This window comes from Sciurus vulgaris, assembly GCF_902686455.1.
Source record: "Sciurus vulgaris genome assembly, chromosome: 3".
In the NCBI taxonomy this organism is placed as follows: Eukaryota; Metazoa; Chordata; class Mammalia; order Rodentia; family Sciuridae; genus Sciurus; species Sciurus vulgaris.
Window position 1 is genome coordinate 162,452,474 of NC_136463.1, and position 21,994 is coordinate 162,474,467.

Consider the following 21,994-nt stretch of genomic DNA (forward strand, 5'->3'; position numbering starts at 1 on the left):
GCATAAACCTATACATGCTAAAATTCTAAGACTAAAACAAAAAACTTTACTATGTGCATACCAAAAATGGAAAAAAATATATGATCTCTTTTTTAAAAATTTAAAAAGAGAGAAGGAAAAAAAGGGAGACCAGTGACTTGGGAGACCATACAACCAAATGCAATTTGTAGATCTTCTTTAGCTCATTCTTGATTTGGACAAATTAACCACTAAAAAGCATTTTTGATACATCTCAAGGAAAATTTAATGTGAACTTGGCATTACATGTTAAATTTAAGTCTTTGAGATATGATAATGGCCTAGTGGGTATGAGAAAATAATTCATCAGTTAGATTCATATTTTGAAATATATGTGTATACAAATAGCATTAAGCCAGGGAATTACTTCCAAATACTTGAGAAAAAAAGGGGTGGGAGGAGGTTAAAGGTTCATTACATTATACTCTAATTTTTAGTATGTTTGAAATTTTTCCCATAACTTTTTCTTGAAAATCAGACTTTTAAAAATAGAGTACAACTTCTTTTCAACATTTATTGTAAAGCAATTGACACAGGCTTATAGTTGGTTTCAATCCCAACATCAAATCTTTCCAATGCCTCCAAATAAGTAAATGCTGTGTGTGCCAAAAATAATACTGACATGAAAAGTCTCCTAGAAATCTTATACTTTGAGCAATAAACAACTAAAGTTATTAGATTAGTAAAGATTTGCAGAGTTAGAATTTAAAATAATAATCAAGACAGTCTTCAATAACACCATCAAAGAAATAAAGGGCAATAGTAATTTTAAAGCAATAATTATGATCCTAAAAATCTGAGCCAAAAAACCAAAATTACTAGGCCTTTAAATTCTCATTAATATTTACATAGTTTTGCTTTCTTGCTGTGTCCTTTAAGCATTATTATTATTTACTGTTTCTTGACTCCTCATCACAGCATGAGCTATAGATGATAAATTTCCTCCCCAAGGGACAACCACACAAGCAAGACACAAAGATTAGCTGTTTAACAAGTGAAAAGTTAAGAAGTATACTATGAAGTCCCTTTATTCTTTTTTTTTTTTTTCCCTGAGGGGTTGGTGTACCAAGGATTGAACTCAGAGGCACTTAACCACATCCCCAGCCCTATTTTGCATTTTATTTTGAGACAGGGTCTCACTGAGTTGCTTAGCACCTCACTTTTGCTGAGGCTGGCTTTGAACTCGAGATCTTCCTGCCTCAGTCTTCCAAGCCACTGGGATTATAGGCATGTGGCACTGCACCCAGCACTTCTTTTAGTTTTTAAATCTGTGATTCAATACATGCTTCTTTTGGGGGTATACAAGACAAATTGGTAAGGTAAAGAAAACCACCAGTTTAGAAGAAAGGAAAAAACCCTCAGATTATTTTTAGAAAACATAATTGGATATCCATTCATTTTCTGATATATAAGAATAAATAGAACATATAACAACTGTGTGTAAGAAAGGGAAGCAGAAGGAAAGAGGGAAAGATTATTTAGGTCTGTTTGGCAGAATTTTTTGTTCCTTTTCTTTTTATTTTTCCACCCTCTGCTTTAGGAACTGCTTTCCCCTGTCCCTGCATTCCTGATGAGGCTGTCAATCATAGTACATTTCTACCCTATCATATAATGATATTGTGCTAAAGAATGAAGAGATAGAGTAGTCCAGTGTCTCACAATGAAGATCTTCTTCAGTGTCCATCAGACCAATTGGCAAAGAAAACTAGAAATAAGTGGATTTAGGGAAAGCACAGGCAGTTCTAGAAAGCTCTAGAATCAGGCCCTTGAAACCCTAGCCACTACAGCTCTTTGGACTGAATGACTACTCTGTAATCCTTTTAAACCACAACACTTAAGTATTTTCCTTAGAATGGTTTGAACTGGGTTTTTATCATTTGCACCCAAAGAAATGCTAAGGTCCAATGGATGGATCCTAAGATAGAGTCATCATTCAAACCCAGATCAGTCCACCTCTACAGGCTTTTCATCTTGGGCAAATTTACTTTTTATTCTACAGATGATTTATTCTTAAAATCTAGTTTGCATAAGATTGGGAATGGAAAAAAAAATGGGACTGTGGTGGGGATAGAGGTGGGGGAAAGGTCTTGTCACTTCTTGTTTGTAAGAGAGAGGTGAAAACTTCAAATAATGTAACACTTCATAAAAACTTATTTTAACCCATTTTGTATGGTAATTAATTCATATGAGGAAGAACCTAGCATGGTTACCATTTGAACTTCTGCTGAAAAGAAAAACCAAAGCTGTATACTTTGAAGAAATGTATCAAAATATTTTCTCTCCCCTATGCTGTACCCCATTTTAAAAAAATATTTTTTAATTGCAGATGGACACAATATCTTTTTTCTACTTATTTATTTTTATGTGTGCTGAGGATTGAACCCAGTGCCTCAGAAGTCCTAGGCAAGCACTCTACCACTGAGCCACAACCCCAGCCCTAACTTTAAGTTTTTAAGTTGAACAAGAGTATGTCTATTTACATTTTTAAACTATTTTGTTCACTGACTCACCAGTATACGCAATGAACAATTACTGAAATGATGTTGGCAGTTTACAAATTAATGGTTTAATTTTTATAAGTTATTTTTGATTCTCAAGTGTGATTTCCTTACTTTATTTTTAATGCTTACTTTCTTTTATTATAATAAATATGATTTGATAATCTTGTTTCTTTCTTTTGATTTATTACTACAAGGTTTGTTTGCCATCGTATTTTTAACAGACTGGTTTATAGAAGATACAAAGTATTTGTTAAATCAAAAAATAAATTGTATTGTTACAAAATAAAAGCTACTGCTTTGATACTTACCAGAATCTTGAAATTTAAAGATGATGGAAGTCTGTGTCCTATTATAAACTGAAACGGAAATCTACTGAAAGTTCAAGCATCAGTAGATAAGAGAACCGAGCATTCTGTGGTCTGGACTAGGCAACAACCTTCAGGTGAGTCCCAGGCATGTCAAGGCAGCAGGCAGGAGGGCTTCCTGCTTTAACCAGAGCAGCTCCTCACTAAGGGCTTTCCAGAGACAGTCTGCAAAAACTTTTTTTAAAGTTTCACTTTATTTTTAATTGATACACAATGATTGTACATATTTATAGGGCACAATGTGATGTTTTGTTTCAAAGGAGGGTTCCATTTCTTGCTTAAAAAGGGCTTGATGGTAGCATGTAGGAACCAATATTCTAGGGAATCTGGAGCAAAAGGTAGCCAAAATGACTTCATGGTCTAAGTTACATTTATGTTTCCCTTTAAAAGGCCATGTACTGTGAAGTACTATTAATGCTTTTAAAGTATATCATATAAATTAATTCTACCTCAATTTTAAGGATTTAAGCAATTTATGCTTTTAAAAGTTTTTTGAGATAAATGAAACATTAAGGCTTCTAGAGTCAGAAAAAGTTTGACCTTTAACAATATAAAAAAAGTTAAACATTTACAGGAGAATTTTATGCTTTGGATTCAGATATTTATCCTTCCACTATGTTAATGCTGTATTTATAATTTGATTTCTTTCTCTACAGAGAGGCACATAAAAACATGTTTAGCATGTAACCTCCTTCCAGGTTACATTTTATCTTGAGTAGATTTAAAACCAGATTAGCTGTAATAGGATTCCAGGATGTGGGCAGATGTCTACTTGTCACTGACGATATCTCTTGCAATCAGCTCCCTCATTATTTCATTGGTACCACCATAGATTGGCTGAACACGGGCATCCACATAAGCTCTGGATAAATTAGAAGATAGTTGAATTTATGTAAATAAAATATATTAGAAATTCTAAATTTCATCTCGGCAGTAAATATTACTCATTTAGTGAAATCTAAGCAATAACAGTTATTCATAAATTACTTATTTTTCTAGTATAGCATTCATCCTAAATTGGCATATTAAAAAACCTACTAAGATATTGATAATTTATGTAGCTTTGTTTCAGTTTGCTTAATGAGGTTATAAATTCAAAATAACATTTATGTTTCTTCTGATTTAATTTTGTAAAATTCAATACATGGATAATAGCATTCTGAAAAGTCTTTTAAATTTAGAAATGCATGGGATATGTTAATTTATTATTATCTTTAATGTTTCTCTAGGAAGTTGAAATTCACTGGTTATAAAGAAAAAAAAACTGAGAAATTACTATCCCATCACTACTACCACCACTGGGAATATAAATTGATGCTCTAGAAAATACTACTTACCACAAAGATAACAAGTTAACTTATTTTTTGGAAATGATTAATACTCACTCCAGGGATGTGTGGAGTTAAACTACTAAGTGTCTGAGTCCACTGTGAGACACACACACACATGGTCAGGAGTTCACCTTGGATGGCCATGATAGCAACCATGCCTGTGTACAGCTGTTTTTACCTTTTCTCATTTCACTTTAACCTCTTGATTCTGGGATTAGGGGGATAAACATTATAGTTTTATAGGTAAGATAGCTGAGATTCAGAGAAGTTAATGCACTTACTAATTAATGATTATCATTTAGTGGCCACATAACAGAAAATTGGCAGACTGGAATGAGAAAGAGGTATCCTGCCTCTTTGGCAAATATCTTTTTAATTATGTCACAATACTGTCATAGGTCCAGGCATTTGGGGCAAGTTGTTGAGCTACTACTTTCCTAGTAGATGAGTTGAAAGGCATTTTTTTCTCATATATAAAATCTATTTTTAAAAATTACTTAATTTTTAAGACAAATTAAATTTGCATCTCTCTAGAAGCATGACCAATGCTGGACTTCTGCTTTTCTATATTCATTATATTGCCTTGCAAACAAGTAGGCACTCAGTAAATAATGATGTGACTTACCATACTGCAAAGGAATTTTAGAATCTCAGTACTTTCTAGTAAAAGTTTTAAAATCTGGAGATATTTATGTTTTCAAATGCATTTTTGTTTTCTGGACAAGCTTTGGGTTTCCCCAGTAAATTGAGCACTTGCATTTTGAGGACCATCCTGGTATTTTAGCCTGCTTCAACATTCCCAAATGCTTTTGGGCATTTTTGGACTGGGTTGGGCATTATTTTTTTCACACTAAAGAAGTTCCAACAGAGTATGTAACAACAATGATCAGTATACCTTTTATAGGTTACTAATTAAATTTAGTCATCAACTAAAATTAACAGAGAAAGGCAGCTGAAGAAATGTTTAACCACACTGCAACTAGGATCTCCATCTCAGGCTGCTCTTCTAGCATGATAGAGAAATCTTCAAACACTTGCCCAAGCTTAAACCTCACTTCTCTGAAATAAACCCACATGCTAAAGACTAGTTATTAAAATGACAACAGCAAAACAACAAGGGGAAACAAACCACCTTTTTAATCTGTGAAACCAAGACTCAGCCACATATATGTATAAACAAATAATGTAGATTAATCTGGGGGATATTCTTTTCTTAAATTGAAGCCTATATACTATATTCACATGTTGCCTAATGGGTCTAACAGGATTTTTTTGATATTAGAGGATATTAGAATTCCCTATGTCTTTGGATGAAAAACATAGCCATCTAGATAAACAGACACTCTGAACTAATAAACTGGTCAAGAAGGGTAACTAGTACTTCTTAAAGGAAATGTCTTTTAAACTAAAAGCAGGTATTTTTTAAAAGACATCAAACTAGTTTTTATTGCTACTGACTTGAATGAATGAACGCTAAGAAAGCAAACTATAGCTTATGTCACATTCTAATCTTTCTTTTTTCTTTTCTTTTTTAGGTGGTGGTACTGGTGATTAAACTCAGGGCCTCACACATGCTAGGGAAGAACTCTACTACTGCATTACATCCCCAGAGCTTTTCATTTTATTTTAAGACAGAATCTCATTAAGTTGCTGAGATTGAACTTGTGATCCTCTTCCCTCGACCTCCTGAGTTGCTGATTGATACTCAGGCATGTACCTGTCTGGTTTATACACCCTAATCTTAAACCATGTAGAGGCTAACTCCTGTCCCCCTTAAATGCCTTTTTCAGAACCTGAACTACACAAACACTTAACCACTCCATGTCTACATTCCCAGCATCAGTTGTAACAACACAGTTAAGCAGAAATATATAAACATCCAGTATTATTTTACTTTCTAAGCACTCTGAATATTATGAATAAGATCGATGGATAATGTAAGTAAAACACAAAAATACACAGGAAAAATTCCAATGATGATTAAGTTTGTACTAGCATAACTCAAAGCTTATTTCTGATTTCATGAGTACACACAGATATATTTTTTTTAAAATCTGTTTTATTAAGGCACATTTGAAGAAGTTCTCTAAAAGGATACACCAAAATCCAAGATTTAAAAAAAAAGAGAGAGAGAGAGAAATAATTTAGCTACTTTATGCCTACATTCTAAAGGACAGAAAAAATTCTGGTTTTGCAGAATTCCTATAAAGGGTTCTAACTTACATATACTTAATAATTAAAGCTTTCTCAAGTGCCCAGTGACTAGAGAAAATTAGCAAATTATTATCTAGGCTGGAGCTTCTATTCTTAATTTAATGAAACTTAATAAAATGTTTCCTTTCCCCAATAATGAGTCTAGGCATATCAAACGTTTTCAAGTATACTTGTCAAAATGATAAATTCAAAATCATTAGGCTGACAGACTGAATACCACCAGTGTGATAATTTTCCCCCTTTAGGTACTCTTATAAGCAGACAGAAATTAGAAAATATTTTTAGAAGCCCAAAGCATTCTTATTCTGAGATTCAGAACTATATTGGACTTTTCTATGTATTTCAAAAACTTCCTTGGGAAAATTTTATAAATTGAAAATACTGTTTGTTAATAAGATTAAAAATACATTTTCGAGTATAATGAGAAGAATCATGAGAGATAGAAGACCACAGGGTTAAGAAAAGAAACTATGGAAATGGAGGGAAAAAATCTGGAAGAAGACACTGCCTATTTACAAATGATGCTATTTCAAACTAACAGCAGTCATATGCACGTAATACAATAAAAATGTATATTTTATCTCCTTTAATTTAAAGAGATGAAAATTCACCAATAAAAGAAAATCAAATGCTTTTGGTTTATTTTTCAGAGTAAAATAAATAATCAAATATTTAAGTTGTGGCATCTTTTTTGGTTGTTGTTCTGGCATTTAACCCAGGGGTGCTTTTAGCACTGAGTTACATCCCCAGATTTTTTTATTTTTTATTTTGAGGCAGGATCTCCCTAAATCACTGAGGCTGGCCTTGAACTTGTGATCCTCCTGCCTCAACTTCCCAAGTTGCTGTGATTATAGGTGTGTGCCACCATACCTGGTTAAAGTATGACATCTTAGATCCTTGTAGTATGCAAGTTAGTTCTTTGTACTGCATTTGTTTGTTTTTAAAAAGTTGTAGGGAGTGTACCTCACTGGTAGAATGCTTGCCTGGCATGTGATCCCCAGCACTAGGCACACACAAAAAACTAAAAATAAAAAATAAATTAAAAAGTAGCACATTTCCTTCAAAGCCAAGTATCAAGCTTTAGTATATAGGTCTCTTTACTTTCTTTAAAAATAGTAAGATCTGAGTGGTGAGTCAATAAAAGAAAGCTGCTTCCATTTGAACGAACATCTACACAGTCAGTTGAAAAATTCAAAGATTTCATACCTTCTTTCCCTCTATACTTGAACGAAGTACGGTACAATTTTCTTTCATTCACATGATTAAGAGGAGAATAAGAACAAGTGTACTCACTTTGCAATCGGGTACTCCCACATGTATCCCCAGCCTCCATGGAGCTGAACACATGCATAAGCAACACTGTTTTGTAAGTCAGATGCCCTAGATGACCGACATAAAGACAGAAATATTTGGAAGGAATTTCCATGAGGTGCTTTTTAATCAGGAAATGAATTATTTATAATTGTTTAAATGTACTCACTTATTCAAGCAATTCAAATAGAAACATTAGACAAGCAGAAAAGAGGACAAAAATTACACGGGAAATAAATTTCAAGAGAATTTTCACATAAAAAATACAACCATCAGTTTTATTTCTGGCTGGGTTTTTATTGAGGTTAGAAACAAAATGTGGAGAACTAAGATTATTAAAGATTGGCTATTTTTTGGCTTAAATGGATATTGTAAAGACTTGACTCAAGCCTGATCCATTTAGAAGCTCTGTATGATCTAAATTATTTAGTCATCAAATTCTTTTTGCTTTTATAAAATGTCTTTTTTTCCTCCAAAGGCGTCACTTGCTATCTGAAGATCACAATTCTGAATTTTAAAAACTGTGAAAAGAATTTTTTAGGGTTCTGACTGTTCAGAAATTAACTGGGGATAAAAGTGAAAACCTAAGAGGGTAGACTAGTCAAATACATGCCGTCATAAAGGAAACATTAAAAAAATAATTTGGGGATTGTTATTTCTGGAGGTAGAAAAGTAGGTGGGGAAGAAGAGATAGAGAGAGAGAGAGAGGAGAGAAGAAAGAAAGAAAATGAATGAATATGAAAAAGTTGAGAAAAAGTCTCTCCTGATCTTATAACAACAATTTTGTTTGTTGCCTACTACTAGGGATGGAACTCAGAGCCTCAAGCATGCTAGGTGATAACTACTACTACTGAGTCTACCCAGCAACAATTTTAACTCTCATTAAAACCTACCAGATAACACACAGGAATTTTATGCATCTTAAGATAAAAATATAAGCTAGTTAAAATTTGTCCCTACTTATTTTTCAAAAGTGGGAAATACAAAGCAAAATTAAACAAAGACGCATTTTCCTATTTAGAATAATTTTTAACTCAAGCCATAGTACAGATGATTATGTTTCTAAAAAAATACACTAACAGTATAATGATTAACAGACAAATCTCTTAGGGCCATAATATTTGTAATTCAATTTTTTTATTTGGCAAGTATTTTAGTGAAAATATTTGCTGGACTATAATTACTTGATCTCTCTGCTTCAATATTAAATACCATTCATTATAAACCTGGTGGATTTAAAGAACAAGGCCAACACCTATGCAAATTTCTATTTTCCCAAAAATAACTAAAATTTTTCAACTTCTCCCACTAGTTGAAGAACTTGTTATAAATGTAAAAGTCTCCCCAAAAGTGCAAGTTTCTAGTAATTCCACACTTTCAATTCAGCCATTTTATTATTAAGGAATCATTATATTAGACACTAGTCTACATATTTCCCTTATTCTATTAATGACTGAACTGAACTTAAGTTAATGAATGACAAAAAATTTTTTCTAGTCTACTTCTGGGCTAATGAACTGTGAGAAGTTTTTTTAAAAGAGGAAACCACATTCACTTCCACAATCTGATTTAGAGTATATATTCTTGCATCTTAAGATATACATAAGCCTTGTAAGGGGCTGTTTTTCAATTTACTCATTTTAACACCACTGTTAATCTTAAATTCAATACAAATATTTCTAAATGTAAAACATTTTTCCTTTCACTTTTTTTATAGAACATGTACAACTTTTGATTAGTCAATAATTCAATACGTTTTTAAGATATGAAAAATACCCTAAACAGAAAAATCCTGTCCAACCTAATCATTTTGCAAATAACAAGAAGCTGTCCCAGATGAAATTAATTTAGTTAAAATTACTGACTAGAAGAACTTGGACTCAATTCCAAGACTCCTAAGTTTTACTCTTCTCTTGCAGCCTCACTGGATGCCACTTGTCAGTTAATTTGAAATTAAACTATTACTTGAATGAACTAATCTTAGTCATCCTATTTCAGTCTCTTAATATTTTATTTTTAATAGAAAGTTATGAATTAAATAACAACTTGAATAATTTTTAGCATATTATAAATAGGCCTAATGAGATATTTCAGCAGTTTCAAAAGTTGATTCCTACTGCTATTTTTCATTTATACAGCCTTCTTCCTTTAATGCCCTCAAGGCTGAGTGTAATGGCAGAATTCCATAGCAGTCTGAGCAAATACCACACTTTAATTACTATAGCATGCATACCAATATTTCGCCATGGAAGCAGAGGCAGAGTCCAGCCGTTTCGTTTCATGCAGCTTCAGACAGCTATCCACAAAAGATCTGGTTACACATATGTGTGTTTTTAATTCTGCTAGTTTATGCTGCACTGTCTTGAGTTTAAAGAAAATGAAAGAAAAAATTGAACATGTTAAAAGTACATATTTTTACTCGGCATCTCAAAAAGTGCATAGCAAAAGATTTTTAGAACAAAACAAAAAAAATGGGATTGTTGGTTTTATTGTTTTAAAAAAGTACATATCGATTAATCAGTTTAAAATTAAAATCTAGTATATTTTAATGCTAAGGGAGCATGTACTAAAAGATGCAAAAATAAATACATAAATTACATCTCATGTTTTAGACTGTAAAATTTAGACCATTAAAGAAAACGGGTTGAAAACCAGCATGACTTTAATGTGTGAGCACCATCTTGTGGTACAGTCCTTTAGGTACAGCTGTTGGTTTTTCCTCCCAAACTAAATCTTTGAAAATTTACTCTCCGTTAATGAAATTAAGTATTACATATGTCCCTATTCTGCCTCAGTCTTGGAGTAAAATAAGGTAACAATGTGGAAGGGCAGGGGATTTTACATATTCATAAACACCATCAAAATATTATATTAAAAACCATTTATAATATTCACAGTAGAACCAGAGCACTCAAGAGATCAAAGTCTAGTAACCTATAACTCTTCTACCCCTCCTCATACTACCTCCCATCCCTCTCAAGAGTTTGTCTAGCAGTCTTTAACTTAAACTGAATGATCTAAAATTGTCAATGTTAATATACTATGTACCTATCTCCTCTTGCTGACCATGGACAACCAATAGTACTGTTGGAAATCATCTATTTAGACCATCCTCAATTGCTCCTGACAGCACTCCCTTTAATCAAGTTTTATTTAATTCTTGACTCTTGGTTCTCATATCTTGAACTTTGAGTTAACATCTGTTCACTTTGGCATTCACTCTCAGGAAATTGGTTTGGACTTGAAACACTGGCACATTCTACTTTGGGTTGCCTCCAAAAGTACATTCTATTCTAGCTGACTTCTTAGGCCTGGGACCCTGTCACAGTTAACTGGCTCTATCTTACTGTGGAAATTCAGAGAGCATTCTCTTGTGGACTTTATGAGAAATTCACTGTGTCACATATGTAGAAGTTAATGACAAAAGTGATACAGTGGAACTCACATTAGAAATTAAAAGCATTCCACCTACATACTACTGCTAAGACCAAAGCCATGACTGAGTCCTAAAAGGAGGGTTGTAGGGCTAAATTCTCACAGGATGCTGGCCCTGCTTTTATACTGCTGGCTACAGGAACTGTCAAAACACAAAATTGAATCTTTCAGTGTTACTGGTGGTGGGGACAGTTTTGGTACTTTTCATTTCTGAAAAATGGAAAGCACATAAAATAATGACCCAGTACGAGGCAAGATATGGGTATGCCAGGTAAAGTCGGAGCACTGAGGGACAGCATCCTCTGAGATGGAACTACTGTGCTGATCAAAAGCCCAACTGACAGTCTTTCCTTGGTTTTATCCCCCGTGCTATTCTAGAAAGATATAAATGGCATCTAATGATTCCAAAACCAAGCAATGAGAAGGCTGGCACCGCACACTTACCACCTCTGTGTCCTGGCCTCTAATTATCTGAACAGGCTGGCCTGTGTCAAAACTTCATTCCCCTCTAGTTCTATCTCCATTCGACCTCCTTCTATCTCCATTTCTATTAACTATACATTTAGTTAGGTCAAATCTCTACCCTTAAATCAGAACAAAGCTTCCCACTCACTCTTCACATTCAAGTTTACTCATGGAAAATCTAAAGCTAAAACAAGACATGAAGAGTGAGGAAATAATCTTCTACATATACTGGAAACAGATGAATATTCCACAAAAATTCCCAAAACCAAGTTTTAAGACCACTCCTGGTTTAGTTCAATTACACTCTCTATGATACTTCATTTGGAAAGCAAAGGGGAATATGACAAGTCTAAAAATATTTTTGCTCCTACATGATGCCACATTTGAAAATTTATGCACTATTTACATCATAAGAGAATCAACACCTTTGAGCCTGATTCCCTCAAATGAGAGTTGTTCCTATGGGAATGCTGGGAGATTCTAGAAGCTTAAGTTAAATTTCAGACAAGGATGGAGTCATTTAGAATTCTTGCTTCAGTGCATTCAGTGAGGTCCAGAGGTTTCTGAAAAAATTCATGCCTCCAAGATACATTGTTTACTCTCAACAGATAAAAAGATTAAATAGTTACATATTCTTGGTACTGAATTAGTCGCTACCAAACAGAATTGGCCTTTGTTTTCCACTGTAGACAATGAATCATGCTTCCTGAAATCATTCCCTAATGAAGGGCAGTTAAAAACTGTACCATATATTATTAGCCAGGTGCTTTTGTGAATGATCAACAGCAGTACCTTTATCTGTCATTAAAATTTGCTAATAGATAATACTGCAGCTAGCATATAAAAGTTCTTAGGTTACTAAGTTAGACTGGATAGAATCTCTTTCAGATTCTGCATAATAAATATCTTAGAACTTTAGAATGGGAAGACACATTTGAGAGGCTGTCTAGCTCAGCAGCCATTTGAATGTGGTTAGTTGTATTATTATCATATATTATGACTTAAATTAAGGTAAAACAAATTAGGTTCACTATTTAATTTTATAGTTAATTAATCACATGCTTAAGTCTTAGAAACAGGATATTCTTTTTGGAGGTACAGAAGGAAAACATGCTACCTTTTCCCCTCTCCTATTCCTTTCCCAAATATTTGGTGCCCTTAGCTTCAACAGCATGTGTCACACAGGAAATGACTAAGAGTTCTAGTTAGAAAAGCGCATTTCATTTTCACTTTACCAACTGGCAGGTGAAGGAAATAGGGAAAATAAAAAGAGCCATCCATTTTAAACTTCTGGGTAACAAAAACAATAAATGGTTAAGAGTATAGGTTTGGGAATCAGAATATCTACATAAATTTGGACAAGTTATTTAACCTCTTTCTACCTTGAGTTACTTATCTGCAAAACAAAAGTAATATTTATAATATACAGTTGCAAAAGCAAAAAAAGAAATAATTTACTTAGCACGGTGCCTGGCATATAAGGAGCCATTTTTTAATTTAACATAAATTTTACAGCTGTATTATCTATTCCAGAGAAAATCATAAGCTGTGATATCACCTATGAAGAGTACAGATATTTTTTAAAAAATGAAAATCCTGTAACTACTGCTACTTTAGTATGGTAGCTCTTTATTCTGATAAGGAAATGAATTTTCAGACATGTACCCAAAAGATCAGAAAGGCCCAAAATGTTCAAAATTCAAGGATATTAAAGATAAAGAAAACTGAATAGTTATATAGTCACAAAATAGCATTTAGTTAATTATACTGAAACATAATCATCTTCTATTTCAGCTGAATAACTAGGACTGTAGGTACTCAGCTACAGAATAGGAGGAATAGACATGTATTGATGTATTGGCCATTCATCTTCTCTGCATATATTCCTAGCTTGAATATGAAAATTCTATTCAAAGATACTTATTTAGACAAACAGGAAGATTAGAGCATAGCTCAGAAATCTCAGAACATACACATGCACTAGAAAATCTTACTTACTACAAAATAATAATGAATCTGTGGAAGCAGAATCCTACTTCCACCTACTGAAAATTTAGTGAATATCTTTTCAGGAAGGTAACAAATGAAACTTGTTTTGAAAAACAGGGATTAAAAATATTTCTTGCCTTTTTGTTACGAAATTACAATAAATAACAGTCACATGTTGCTTTACAATGGGGACACATTCTGAGAAATACGATTTTAAGTACATTCATTGGTGTGTGAACATCACAGAGTGTACTTAAGCAAATCCAGATGGGATGGGTCAATAGTTTGACACGGCCTCTTGATGCAATCAAGACACATGGTAAATGTGAGGTGCATGAGGCTGCTACTGGCATAACATGACATGGGCCTAACGGTGTAACATTTTTGATGTGAAAAGTTGTGGGAGTTGAATTTCAGAGGCAAATAATACGTATTCCACTTTGGGTACACAGGAGAAAGCAGCAGAGTGATACCAAGTGGTATAACTCCCTTCATACTGTCAAGAGTCTTGAGCATTTCCAGAGTCATACTTGCCAAATTCCATTTGAGCACAACCTTACAAGGCAATCAATAAATATGTGCTCTGTGAAACAAAATGAAATAAATCAATAATTCAGTATTTCTCAGGAGATTATTGGTGTTTTGAATAAGAAAATCAGTTGTAATAAAAAAGCTCTCTCTCATTTACAGAACATTTAACAACACTGACCACCAGGGCATAGCACAAGTTATACCTTCAGTCAACGTGCAGCTGCCCATCCTTGACATTTCTGAATGCCCAAGGGGAGAGCATAATGACTGAGGAACCACAGACATGCAAATCAGTGATCCGTACATGAAAGGAACTATAAAATACAGTAGACTTATTCCTAAGAAATCACAATTTATTTAAATCAAATCATACTGATTTTAAAATTGTATTCTTGATTTGAGTGTGGCCTCCTTCGTATAGATTTGAACAACTGTTTTAGTCCTGTCATTTCAATAAGATAAAATGCAATAATATCTTTCTTACCACAGAAAAAATATAACTTGAAGACTAAACCAGGAGCAAATAGTTCCCAGAAAGACATATAGAAGGTCCACATTAGGAGCAGGAGCAAGAGCAAGAAATTGATTTAAAAAAAAAACAAAAACAAAAAAAACCAGATCCCTATATGGGAACAAAACAGTAAGGCATTACATAGAGGCAGACAATAACAGCTAACTTCATTGAGGGCGTGTTTTTCCAGGCAATATCCTACACACCATACGTGTAGTCTATCCCAATGAATCCTCACAGTAACTCTATGAGGTAGTTACTGACTTTATTCATAAATAAGAAAATATTTCTATTTGTGAATAAATGTGATGAATCTTATAAATGTAAGATTTTGAAATTGTAAAACCTATCATTTTACATACCAAATAAATTTTACATGTTTCACAAACAGGAAAATATTTGAGAGGGAGAACGTAACTTATGTTGACTACGGAGAGATCAAGAGCTGTGCAGGACTCACACCCCACTGAGCATGACCTCTGTACCGAAGCCCCTCCACCATGTTTCATCTCTCTCTCCCCCTTCACCACATCTTCCAGCCAAACTCATTCTACTTAGAAATTTTAAACTAGAATCCCAACTCAAGGTTTCTGGCTAGTGGGATGTTGATGACCACGTTGCTTATAAACAAACTGTTCCTTCATTTAGGAAGAAACTAAAGGGTTCAAAATTTTACTGGAATGCTCAGATCAGTAAACTGACGTCATCTAATGCTAACCCGTAACAACAAGCTTACCTGTATGTGTGCAACTGTTTTTCCAAAAGCTTTTCTTTGTTTAACATAGTTCCTGGTTTCTTCGAACATGAATTCACAGGCTGAAATTGCCAAGTCAGCAATTAACAGCCTTTCCTATAACCCAAAAATTAAGACTTAGACATCATTCTAATTACACAAATGCTTTTCAATTTCAATTATAATAAATCCTATAAATAATCTGCTAAAGATTAACTTATTTTTAACTTTTTATAGGAAAAGGTTCCCACAGAGATTTAAGATTATTTTGACATATCTTAAAATAATTTTCAAAAGCTTTAAAGCAAATCCTTTATTTTTATGAACCACTGGCTTTATTTTATATATATATATGTATATGTATACACACATATGTAAAAATGTATATATGCGTATACACACACATATATATGTAATTTATTTAACTTTCTTTTCTCTTTATTCACATTTGAGTAAAGAAATTCCATAGCTGACTTTTTATTTATTGATCTCTGGGCTCTGTATAGCTTAATATATCCATGAAAATCAACATCTTAAAGTGCAGAGCATAAACTCTACCTGTAGTGCAAGCAACTTTAGTCAGATTAATTCCATCATGCTAATGATTTTCATATTCTATTTAAGTGCCAATATCCCTAGCTGTTTTTCCCATTTGCAAATTTAGCCCATGCTATGTGGTCACCAGGCAAGGTACCCCCTTATCTTTACAAGTGAGGCTCAAGGGTCACTAGGCCACCACATTACAAAAACAAAGATATGGACATTGATTCTATGTGACGAAAACTCTTCTGTCTGAACTTAACACCTTTTCCCCTTTGATTCACAATTCTTTAAAAACTGTCAAATGTTTTCAGTGACATTTCAGAGCTAAGTTCTTCTTTTTTTTTTTTCCCCTCAAAGTGCTAATTTTTTTTTTTTTTTATTCACCAAATTGACTTGTAGTTGAGGAGCAGAAATCATTCCAAGAAGGCATTACAGAACTGAAATATCTAATTTCCTTATTCACTTTATGAGCTTTGGTTACATATTTTTGAATTCAGTTATTTAACCTATAACATTCATACTTTCTTCTTTATAATTTTATATGCAAATGACTACTTTTTCCACAAGTTTTACATGCATGAATTTATATAGTTCTATATTCTTCTATTCCAGTCCAATATCTAATCAACAGATGGAATTTTCAAACATTTCTGACCTGTGGAAGTTCTTGCATGAGGTAATAGAAGCCTTTATTTTCTTCTCCAAGCAAGGCACTAGCTGGCAATCGTACATCTTCAAAGAATAGTTCTGCAGTATCCTAAAAGACCATACAATTAACTAGAGTACGAGCTCATTTATTTTTCCCAATAACCCAATGAGGAGACTTTTATTATTTTCATTCAAGAAGAAAAAAAAAAAAGAAACAAATTAGAAGCCATGTAGGAGTGATTAGTGAACACAAGTAGTAAGAAGGGGCAAACCAGGGATTTAAATCCAGGTCCTTCTGATTCTAAAACTTATGGCTTTCCCACTACAATGCCCTGTCATTCAAGCTGTAACACTGCCCAGCTCTCTAGGTACTGGGAAGTAGAAATTTCTAATAATTATTAAGCAAAACATGTTTTTGGTAGTGTACAGAAAAATATTTTCTATTCTTCATAGTTTTTGTATGATTCTCATACAGATGGTTTATTAAACCACAGTTAATTTTTCCATTTTCTTTTTTTTTATTTTTAAACAATACTGGGGATTAAACCCAGGGCCTTGTGTATGCCCACTGAGCTTTATTACCAGTCCCCTTTTTCTTCTTTTTTTTTAATTTTGAGACAGGGTGTTGCCAGGTTGGCCTCAAACTTGTAATCCTGCCTCAGCCTTCTGAGTAGCTGGGATTATAGGTATGTGCCACCATGATCAGCTCTAATTTTGCCATTTCTAAATTATATTTTCAAAATACCCTAATTCATTCCCATTGCTGAATGGATAGAAAGATATACAGTGGTAGTGATTTAGTGGACTAATTCTCCACTAGCATTTTTTGAAAAACATATTTTTAGGAATTCAGATAGGAAGGTATGATCATACCACATGTAATTCTCTATATATTATTTTGACTGATAATAAACTCAATTTATTATCTGCATATAGTTTATATTATGACTTACCTGAGCTTTTAATCCCATTTTATGTAGCTTCCGTCCTTTGATAAATCCTTTCATTCCATTTTCTACCAAAAAAAGGCTAATGCCATGGGCTGGGGAGCGAGCTTCACGATTTGTGACCGCGACTACAATCACGACATCACTTAACCAACCGTTAGTGATGAACACCTGCAAAAACCCAAGTACATTATAATGCTCTGCAATGCTGAGATCCATGTTCAACTTCTGATTGAGAGAAAGCATATTCATGAAGACTAAAACAAGCAAAACATGCTTCATACCTGTCACTACATGTAAGTACATGCAGGGTTGATTATTCATACATGAGGTTGTTAGCAGGGGAATGGGGCTGGAGATATAGCTCAGTTGGTAGAATGCTTGCCTGGCATGCACAAGGCCCTGGGTTCAATCCCCAGCACCACCACCAAAAAAAAAAAAAAAAGGAGCAGAAGAAGCATTACCCAATGCTTCAAAGAATGAAGCACATGCATTTTCTTATGTTATAAATATTAATAATAATTAGCAGAAATTGTTTTTTTTAAAATAAACCAAATTGTCTATTCAAATGATACATTGAATTTCAGACTAACTGCTATACTGTTAAAATATCTGTACTCCCAGATTTATCACTTCTTGAAAAAGCCTGCTTTTTATTTTAATAGATGGCATACTTTTTTAAAAAATAGCCTAAATAAGGAAGAGACTATCATTAAGGGGAAAAAAATAACAAACTAAATAGGAAGGATTATTCAATGATATTGATTCAGAAAACAAAATATACCCAGAGAAAATATTAATAATTATCTCCTCATTCTTCATCTTTCCTGGATCATTTCAACCATCTGCTTTAGTCATCCTTTACATGTTAATGACTCCAAATCATTATCTAAAACACATTTATTGATAGGATCTAGACATTTATACCTATCAGGTTTTGGATAGTTCTACCCAAAGACTCCTGGGCAGAACACATGACTTCCATTCCTACATCCTATCCAATTCTGAATATCAATCTGTTTCCCTATCTTAATGAATGTTTCAATAAATCATGCCATCATCCTGCTTCACAGTCAAGCTGACATTCAGTTCTCTTTTTTTAATTGTAGATGGACATATCTTTACTTATTTTTATGCGGTGTTGAGGATCAAACCCAGTGTCTCATACCTGCTAGGCAAGTGCTCTACCAATGAGCTAAAACCTCAGCCCCTCGGAAGCCATTTCTTTCTAATCCATCTACCCTTCCTTTCACTTCTATTATCATTACCTTCTTTCTAGCTCTTATCACTTCTTGCACAAATTCCTACAACTGAATTCTCTGAAGTTCTATTGTCCGTCATGAGACCAGATGGATCTTTCTAAAAGGGCAACCTGAACCTATCACTTTCACACTCAAGAACCTTTGGATAGCTTCTAAGAAGTGTCAGAATAAATTCCAAGCCTTTAGCAGGCCACATAAAACTCATCACAAATGTAAACTAGCTTGCTTCTCCTTCTTATCTCTAACCCTAACCTCATTCTGTGTCTTCCTGAATTACTTCTTGTCCCACAAATTCTAAGGTCTTTCTGATCATTGGATCTTGGAAAATCTTGTTTCCTCTACTTGGGAAGCCTTTTCCCAACTCAGCTAGGATGAATTCTACTCATCTTGGACTGAGTTCAGGCATCATATCTTCCAAAAAGTTTTCTAAATTCTCTAGGCTGAGTAAGTGCTCCCATCGTACCATCAGTTTACCCATCATTTAGTGTTTATCAAACTTTTTCACGTGATCTGCTTTAAATCCTCTCTCTTGGAAATAGCGGGGGTATAGAATGATGATGGTTATTCTTATCACCTCACGTCCACGGCTTATAAGATCTGTGCTCTAAAATGCACAGTGCTGACACATTCAAATAACGTGAAATGGGAAAATGATGTTGTTGTCTACACGACAGTAAATGAAGGCAGTGGTGGTGTGACTGATGGTGACACAAAAATAAAAGACACTCATCCCTCCCTACTATGACACCTGGCCACTTACTGTTCATATATCTATCCTCCGTCAGTAGTTTTTGGCATATAAGAGGCCTTCAGGGGTGTTCTTTGAATATATTTTGAAAAATATATTCTCCAAAAGGATTCTATACATGATGGGAAAAAATATTTTTTTCAACAATGGTGCACCATCACTTCCCTATTCCTACCAAAGGTCTCCACATTTCCCTTCCTTTCTACAATAACAGTGACCATTTGATGTATTTGATACATTTGGTTGCTGAGTGATTTTTTTGTTTTGTTTGTTTTTTCTTTTTTTTTTTTCTTTTTGCGGTGCTGGGGATCAAACCCAGGGCTTTGTGCTTGCAAGGCAAGCACTCTACCAACTGAGCTATCTCCCCAGCCCTGTTTGTTTGTTTTTAAACCAGGAATTGAAAAGTAAAAGCTCTAAAATTCTTGGTCTCAGAAATGTATCAACTATAGAGAACAAACAACGGAACAGAAAGAGAGGCACAGTCCATAGGGCAGAAACTATTCACTTGAATACTCTGATCTCAAATTAGTAAAATCAAGTGAAGTTTCCAAAAGTTCTTTTTGGAAGTAATGTCAGAAGAGAATAGATTCTGAACTATTTCTACAGTAGCCTAGTCTAATATTTCTACCATGACCGATCCCTTTCCTAAGAAAGTTATAAGTTATAAGGTGATTCTTATCAGTGACCTTTTTTCATTTGTTTCCTAATTATGACAGTCAAAAATTTGGAAAGGACTGGCATTATTTCTAATGAGAGACATAATTTTTTAATTAAATGCTTACAGTATAATATAAGCTCATTGTAGATGCTATGTAGCTAGGATGTGGTTATAAAGAAAAAGAAGAAAATCTTCGCATCTATAATATAAATACCATCATAAATTTTCTTTCTCATCTCTTTTCTTATGGTTAAAATTATTCTATTTCTGCATTCTGTTTTTTCCCTTAGTTAACATACAATTATATATAATTAAAACAGTGTTGACATTTTAGTGGTTGCATATTAGTTCTGATGGCTGCATACTAATTCCTTCACCTTTACTTGTTTACTTGTTTTTTACTGCATCCCTAAAGCAATTTTTGAAACAGTCAGTGGTATCTTTCCTGAGTGGTTCCCACAGAAGACTGTAACTAAGCAGATTGGGCCTGCTTAGAAATCTAGAGTCATAAGAAAATGTGGTTCACATTCCACTTTTGATCAAATATCCCTCTCTTCTTTCAAAACAGCTTTCTGTATGCAGGGTATTCACTGATCATATATTGGAATTAGCTCCTGTTTCTGGTAATCCTTAGGATGAATAATTTAGAGTAATATCTCTTAAAGTATATTTGAATAAAATTGGGGATTCATAACATTCTATAAAAAGCGAATTTTCTAGGATACAAAGCATACTGTTATCCAACTTTAAGAGATGCACAGTGTGTATCAGCATATCAAAGAGAAGGTATGCACTTTCCAGATTTACTTAATACCACAGGTATTATTTTTCTGTGTTGTAATTGCAAAACTTGACTATGGAATGTTCCTTAGAACTGGGTTGCTCAAAATTTGGTCTGTGGTCTGATGTTGGTTCACAACTGTTATGGGTCTCTGATAACCATTTAGAAACTTTTAGGAATTTGACAGTGCTATGATTATATTTGACTTTGTAAATACAAAGGTATTAGCCTGGGCTGGGGATATAGCTCAGTGGAGCTCAGTGGTAGAATGCCTGCCTTGCATGTGTGAGGCCAGAGATTCAACTCTCAGTACCAAACAAAACAAAACAAAACAAAACAAAAAAAAAAAAAAAAAAAGAAAAGAAAAGAAAAAAGTATTAAACTAAAACTAACTGGAAATAAAAACTTTTAGTAAGGAAAACAGGGCTCGGGCATAACTCAGTACTAGAGGACATGCTTGGCATGATGAGGCCCTGGAATCCCCAGTACCAAAAAAAAAAAAAAAACCACAGAAAAAGTCGTCCTCCAATAGACCCTGGAACATATTTTCAGCAAGACTTCTTAGAACAGTGTAGAAAATGAATATTTTTCCTTCACTTAACACTCAGTCAATAAAAAATGTTTACTGAGTATATGCTAGACACAAGTCTAGGTATCATTTTCCCTTAGTGATATTAGATTCTAAGGTATATGTTTGTTCTTGAGCCATCTATAATCCTGTTTGAAGGAGCTCTCTAAATCTCTCAATAGGATTGAAAAGGATTCTATGATCTGGTACCTTTCTAAACTCTTTTTGATATTTATCAGAGAGCTTTTTCCCAGTCTTTCATAAAGGTCAGCTATTGTGTCCAGTATTTGGATAACATGCTGTTTTTTCTTCTTTGGTAAGAGCTGTTTGGAAGCTAAAACTATCTTTGAGGTATTTTTGAGAACACATGCAACATGGAACATAGATGAGTTACCATAGATCTATGTCATATGAGAGTTGTAAATTTCTCTCCAT

The 21,994-nt window shown here is 33.8% G+C and overlaps 1 protein-coding gene across 1 annotated transcript in view; it reads right to left on the reverse strand.

Annotated features, from left to right (window-relative positions):
* Positions 1-3,056: 3,056 nt before the first annotated feature.
* The window catches only part of ACADL (acyl-CoA dehydrogenase long chain), a 30,132-nt gene continuing 11,194 nt past the window's right edge, over positions 3,057-21,994 (reverse strand). The window contains exons 6-11 of the mRNA XM_079134629.1: positions 17,549-17,713; positions 16,603-16,704; positions 15,408-15,521; positions 9,974-10,101; positions 7,723-7,809; positions 3,057-3,746 (exon numbers count right to left, since the gene is read on the reverse strand). Of these exons, the coding sequence (XP_078990755.1) occupies positions 3,653-3,746; positions 7,723-7,809; positions 9,974-10,101; positions 15,408-15,521; positions 16,603-16,704; positions 17,549-17,713 (690 nt within the window). The 3' untranslated portion in view covers positions 3,057-3,652. The remainder of the gene's footprint in view (positions 3,747-7,722; positions 7,810-9,973; positions 10,102-15,407; positions 15,522-16,602; positions 16,705-17,548; positions 17,714-21,994) is intronic.